The sequence below is a fragment of the Chanodichthys erythropterus genome, chromosome 22 (genome assembly GCF_024489055.1).
Source record: "Chanodichthys erythropterus isolate Z2021 chromosome 22, ASM2448905v1, whole genome shotgun sequence".
In the NCBI taxonomy this organism is placed as follows: domain Eukaryota; kingdom Metazoa; phylum Chordata; class Actinopteri; order Cypriniformes; family Xenocyprididae; genus Chanodichthys; species Chanodichthys erythropterus.
In genome coordinates this window covers 35,667,238-35,673,970 of record NC_090242.1, presented here as the reverse complement: position 1 = coordinate 35,673,970, position 6,733 = coordinate 35,667,238, and the positions used below count along the sequence as shown (strand labels likewise).

The 6,733-nt window shown below is 38.0% G+C and overlaps 1 protein-coding gene across 1 annotated transcript; it reads left to right on the top strand.

Annotated features, from left to right (window-relative positions):
- The first annotated feature begins 1,307 nt into the window (after window positions 1-1,307).
- Window positions 1,308-4,482, top strand: LOC137012327 (E3 ubiquitin-protein ligase TRIM17-like). The gene is made up of 5 exons (XM_067375448.1): window positions 1,308-2,449; window positions 3,101-3,196; window positions 3,281-3,511; window positions 3,615-3,637; window positions 3,717-4,482. Exons 1-5 carry the CDS (start codon window positions 2,048-2,050, stop codon window positions 4,480-4,482), a joined length of 1,518 nt encoding a protein of 505 aa, XP_067231549.1. The 5' UTR covers window positions 1,308-2,047.
- Window positions 4,483-6,733: the final 2,251 nt, after the last annotated feature.

Genomic DNA, 6,733 nt, shown 5'->3' with positions numbered 1-6,733 from the left:
ATCCACTAAATGAGCTCATTTAAAATTTGATGCCTGCTACAGGTCTCAAAAAATTTGTCACGGGGGCAAACAATTTTGAAAAGATTCAGCTGGGAGAACATCTAGCAACTAATTAAGTTAAATGATGTCAGGTCTGTAACATAATTAACTATAAAAGGGATGTCTTAGAGAGGCAGAGTCTCTCAGAAGTAAAGGTGGGCAGAGCTCTGAAAGAGTGTGTAAAAAGATTGTGCAATACTTTAAAAACAATGTTCCTCAATGTCAAATTGCAAAGGCTTTGCAAATCTCATCATCTACAGTGCATAACATCATCAAAATATTCAGAGAAACTAGAAAAATCTCTGTGCATAAGGGACAAGGCCGAAGACCTTTATTGGATGCCTGTGGTCTTCTGGCCCTCAGACGACACTGCATCATTCATCGGCATGATTGTGTCAATGGCATTACTAAATGGGCCCAGGAATACTTCCAGAAACCACTGTCGGTAAACACAATCCGCCGTGCCATCTGCAGATGCCAACCAAAGCAAAAAGAAAGCCATATGTGAACATGGTCCAGAAGCGCCGTCATGTCCTGTGGGCCAAGCCTCATTTAAAATGGACTATTTCAAAGTGGAAAAAAAGTTCTATGGTCAGACGAGTCCAAATTTGACATTTTTGTTGGAAATCACTGATGCCATGTCCTCCGGGCTAAAGAGGAGGGAGACCTTCCAGCGTGTTATCAGCGTTCAGTTCAAAAGCCAGCATCTCTGATGGTATGGGGGTGCATAAATGCATACGGTATGGGCAGCTTGCATGTTTTGGAAGGCACTATGAATGCTGAAAGGTATATAAAGGTTTTAGAGCAACATATGCTCCCCTCCAGACGATGTCTATTTCAGGGAAGGCCTTGTGTATTTCAGCAGGACAATGCAAAACCACATACTGCAGCTATTACAACAGCATGGCTTCGTCGTAGAAGAGTCCTGGTGCTGAATTGGCCTTCCTGCAGTCCAGATCTTTCACCTACAGAGAAAAGACGACCATGAACTCTTCAGCAGCTGGAAACCTATATCAGGCATGAATGGGACCAAATTCCAACACCAAAACTCCAGAAACTCATAACCTCGATGCTCAGACGTCTTCAAACTGTTTTGAAAAGAAGAGGAGATGCTACACCATGGTAAACATGCCCCCGTCCCAACTTTTTTGAGACCTGTAGCAGGCATCGAATTTGAAATGAGCTCATTTAGTGGATAAAAGTGTAACATTTCTCAGTTTAAACATTTGTTATGTTTTCTATGTTCTATTGTGAATAAAATATTGGCTCATGTGATTTGAAAGTCTTTTAGTTTTAGTTTTATTCAAATTTGTCCCAACATTTCCAGAATTCGGTTTGTAGATATAAATCTTGTATTGAACTAAAAAGGTTAAAATATATCTTGAAACTTAGGGTACATTTACATGACAACAATGTAGTAAAATAAAAAAGTTTTTCCTTTGTGTTTTTTGCGTACAGACGACAGCGTTGTCAAAACGATCCCTGTTCACACAAATCCACGAAAACGACTAAAAACGCTGTTCTGCTGCCAGGCCAGTAGATGGCGATGTCACTTTGTAAAGAAACACTTTGCGTCTATGGACTGAACATGCAATATGCATGCACGTGATGTTACCGTTTTCACAAATTCATGTTTTTGTAATTTACATGGAAATGATAACGGTATAATTTTTAAAAATTTCCACTTTGAAACCCGTTTTCAAAAATGTATGTTTTCACGCACCCAAAATGCCATTGTCATGTAAATGATTGGCAAAATTGCATAAAGGTTTCAGTTTTTAGTTCATGTAAATGGATCCAGTTTATCTGCATTGTACAGATACAGAACAGAATGAATCACAATTGTTTTTGAAGAATTGAGCTCCTCCCACTTCATATAGAGATAGACACACCTGCTAGTCTGCTGTTCATATATTACCTGAAGCTCAGATTTGTATGCTCATTTTCCCCACTGTGGATGTGAAGCTTAAAACCTGGTAACTTAGGTCAAACTTGGCAAAACTGAAAAATGGCATCTGAAGGTTTTTCTGAGGAGGACTTCACTTGTCCCGTGTGCTTGGACTTTTTTGTAAATCCTGTTGTTCTACCCTGTAGTCACAGCATCTGTTCAGTCTGCATTCAGACTTTTTGGGAAAGTAAAGGATCTAATGAATGTCCCATTTGCAGAGAAATATCCATGACACATGATCCTCCAGTAAATCTGGCATTGAGGAACCTGTGCGAGACTTTTCAACAGGAGAGAAAGCAGAGATCTTCATCTGAAGGTGAAACAGTCTGCAGCGTTCACAAAGAGAAGCTCAAACTCTTCTGTCTGGATGATCAACAGCCCGTGTGTTTGGTGTGTCGAGACTCCAAAATACACACCGACCACAAATTCTGTCCCATAGAGGAAGCAGTGAACAACAATAAGGTCAGATAAATGATGTTCAAAACATTTGATGAATTTAATAAACATCAATAAAGTTCACAATTATATATGTATAATTGTACAGCACTTGCATTCTGTTGCACTCATGTTGATTTGGTTGATTTGATTGCTTTGGAGAAAAGCGTCTGCTAAATGATTAAATGTAAATATATATATATGTATGTATGTTCTGAGTTTATGTATGTCCTGAAACCAAAGAGTTTCTAATTTGGAAGCAGACAAATACATTTGCTCATTTCTTTTTCTGTTTAAATATTTTACTGATTTTGTAAAGTTTACATCAAATCTATGAATATGATCGAAACATTCTTTTACTGAATTGTGAAAGTGATATTTTTATTGTATCTCTGGTATTATCAGATTGCGTTATAATTGACAGGGAGTGGTTGAATGTAACGTTCAGTTTCGTTTGTCATTCCGGCTTAAGTTGGGAATAAAAGTGACTGTTGTGATTAGATCATTGCTGCAACCAGTTTAAAGTTGCATCAGTCAATTAGGCATTGAACAGGTGTCACAGGTTTTAGTGCATTTTGACCCCTCCCTCCAAACATGTTCCCTCACTGGTGCTCGAATACAAGAGGAAAAATAAAATCACTCAATAATACAGACACTATTTTTGTTGTTCTCTTCCAGGAGGAACTCAGAGATTCACTGAAACACTTACAGGAGAAACTGGGATCATTTGAGAATTTTAAACTGACTTTGGATCAAACTGCTGATCATATTAAGGTTTGAAATAAATGGTGTGATTTAGGCAATTCTAGAATTAATATAGATCTAGTTCGGCCCTCATATCTTTCTGTTAATTTTCAGAATGAAACTCAAGATACAGAGGAGAAGATCAACAAGGAGTTTGAGGAACTTCATGAGATTCTAGTAAACGAAAAAGAAGCCAGAATAACAGCGCTGAGAGAAGAAGAGAAGCAAAAGAGTCAGAAGATAATGGAGAAGACTGAGAAGACGAGCAAACAGATTGTATCTCTCACATGGACAATCAGAGACATGGAGGAGCAGATGAAGGCTGAAGATGATACATTCCTCAAGGTGTCAATTATTCTTAAATGGAAACATGAATGTTATTTTCACTGAGATTAAGATTAGATTTGGTTTTGCTGAATGTTTTTTTTCTACTGTTTTGTATTTACAGAACTTCAAGAACACATTGCAAAGGTCTGTTGTGTTTCTCTTCTGAATTTTGAGCTTCTGAACCATCAGCATCTCTTGATTCCTCAGTGTTTTTTTTTTCCAGAGCCAAGCGTAGCCCACCAGATCCAGGGAATGTCTCAGAATTGTTGATCGACGGCCCAAAATACCTGAGCGATATGAGGCGCACTGTGTTACAGAAGATTGAGGGTTCCAATGGGGACCACAGTGTCAGGGGGGGGCCCATCTATAGAGGGAACAAGACTAGCAGGAGGGGCCAAAATTTTAGGGGGAGCACTAATCACAGGGGGGGCCAGAATCCCAGAGGGGGGGCACAGCTTCAGGGGGCCCCAGAGTTCCAGGGGGATAGCCACTGTTCTGGGGGATCATATAGACCAAGGGGGGGCTATAATCACAGGGGGGGCCAGAGTTCCAGAGGGGGGCAACAATTCCAGGGGGGCCCCGATTTCCAAGGGGGGGCAGAGTTCCAAGGGGACGGCCACAATTTTGGGGGGTCATATAAGACCAGGGGGGGCCATAATCACAGGGGGGGCCAGAGTTCCAGAGGGGCACCACAATTCCAGGGGGGCTCAGAGTTCCAGGGGGGGACAGAGTTCCAGGGGGATGGCCAAAATGTTGGGGGATCATATAGGACCAGGGGGGACCACAATCACAGGGGCACCCAGAGTTCCAGAGGGGGGCCACAATTCCAGGGGGGCTCAGAGTTCCAAGGGGGCCCAGAGTTCCAGGGGGACAGCCAAAATTTTGGGGGATCATATATGACCAGGGGGGGCCATAATCACAGTGGGGCCCAGAGTTCCACAAGGGGACCACAATTCCAAGGGAAGCCAGAGTTTCAGAAGGAGTTCTAGGGGAGACTTTTATTGGGGTGGGGGACACAGCCTAGGCATTGGTGCAAATATATAACATTAAAGTATGCTATAAAAATTATAAATAGTCTACACTGGAAAAAAAATGGTGTAGAAACAACTCAGAAATTGCTTGAAAATTTCACAAATACAAAGTATTTTTGTGAAAACGTACTCTAATCATCTAAATAGACTTTTAAAAAGCATTTTTTTAAACTTTGCACCTAATATATTGCATTTATTTTTTATTTTCCGAAAACTACAAATCTAAGAAATCATTTATTTTAGTCACAGAGTAAGCTGTGCACAGATGTTAAAGGCACAATATGTAATATTTTTGGAGTAACGGCTCTTGTCATTGCGTCGCCCGTCAATGAAGTCCTCCGCGTTACCCTCGATTTCAAGTTTTATTTTTGTAGAAACCATGGAAACACCAAAGATGCTTTAATATATTGTGTTTTATTAGACAGGTGAGCAACTGTTTGGATACCTTTATCGATCTTCTAATACATATTATTGTTATATACAGTATATTATGTAATGTTATAACAACTTTCAATACACTCAAACATATTTAGCAAGATTGTTTTGACCAAGTAAAATAAAGTAAAACTTGTGGCTGATTTATTAGAATGAAATAAAATAATGTGAATTTAAGTGACCAAATTTAACCGTAACCAAGTTCAGTGAAGAAGGGGACGGGATGCTGCAAACCTTAAACGTAACATTGATCGTAAAATAAACAACATAACGAAAGGAGTGGCGGTGGCCAACTGCGGCATATAAGCATAAAAACAGCCATGCAAATCATCCCAGACTCTCAGCCCCGCTCTGCTTTATATCACAGCTATGTTAATAAAACTTTAATACATTAGTTCATCCATGATGTCAGATTGCTTTTCATCAGTTGTGGAGGTGAAGATGACAACTCCCACGGTCCCACGCTCAATCGCGGTGTCATCAAGCTACGCTTTTGTTATTATTTTGAATAAGCGACCTCTAGAGGCAAAACTTACGTACTGTGCCTTTAAGCATAAAGGTTAGACATAAGTTTGCATTTTATACTTAAGTTTCTTTTTACATTATCAACTCCTTGAATCAGTGATGGTTTGTTGAAAACAGCCAAGAACTATTTTTTTAAGTGCTAGCAGTTTATACTATAAAACATATAAAATAAGAAAATGCATGTTAAAATATGTTATAAAAATGTATAAATGGCCTACACTGAAAAACAAATTGGTGTAGAAACTATTTTCACTCAGACATTGCTAGTAAATTTCACAAACAACTACAAAGAAAGTAACACAGTTTTGAAGTAGAAAAAACAAAATAGTATATCTTTGAAAAAGCATTTTACTGTGTACCTTATATTCTGCATTTATTGAAGTTTATTTTTTATTTTCACAAGAAATACAAATTTTAGAAATTACATAAATTACATTTATTCAAGGTAACAGAAAAAAACTGCACAGATATACTGTAGATAGAGATAAGTTTACATTTTTTTCCCCAGCTCTTTGAATCATTGACAGTTCGTTGAAAATGACAGAGAACATTTTTTAAATGCAATATTTTCAAGAAGAAAAACAGTTCCTAGCAAGCAGCTTTGAGCCTAGTGGAACGAACAAGTTCAAACAACATCGACATATTAAGTCGGCATGAAATGAAAGTTGCGCTTGTATTTTCTTTCCTATTGTGCCATATATCCGAGTGAAATGGCTTTACGAACAAGAACAAATGTAGGGCAAGAAGAGATGTCACTGCAAGAGGAAGGGGAAGTTATTTTGATTAAACAATACGAAGCACATGAATTTAAAAAAAATACAGATAATTCATTTATTTGATATTCCATGAAAAAAAAAAAAGAATTGTCTATTTTGATTTCATGGTGATTTTAAGTGATAATGTACATTTCTATCACGTATTACACAGACTTTCACCAATAATAATGATGTGGCCATGAAATATTGATTTGAGAAGAAACCATTTAAAAATCGTACCTGTTTATTGTCTTATAAACTATTACAGTGTACAAAACAATTGTTCTAGCAACAAGATGAACAGTTAAACAATTTTACCATATAGGCTACTATTAATACTGAAATCTTACGGCTTTATTTTAAAGTAAATACAGCCGATAACTGAGGCACACATAATTCATGTGGTTATTTTAATTTAGCTTTTATTCTTCATCTTATAAGTTATGATAATCTAATAATAAAGCTCTGATATAATTTGGGTGTTTGTAGAATTT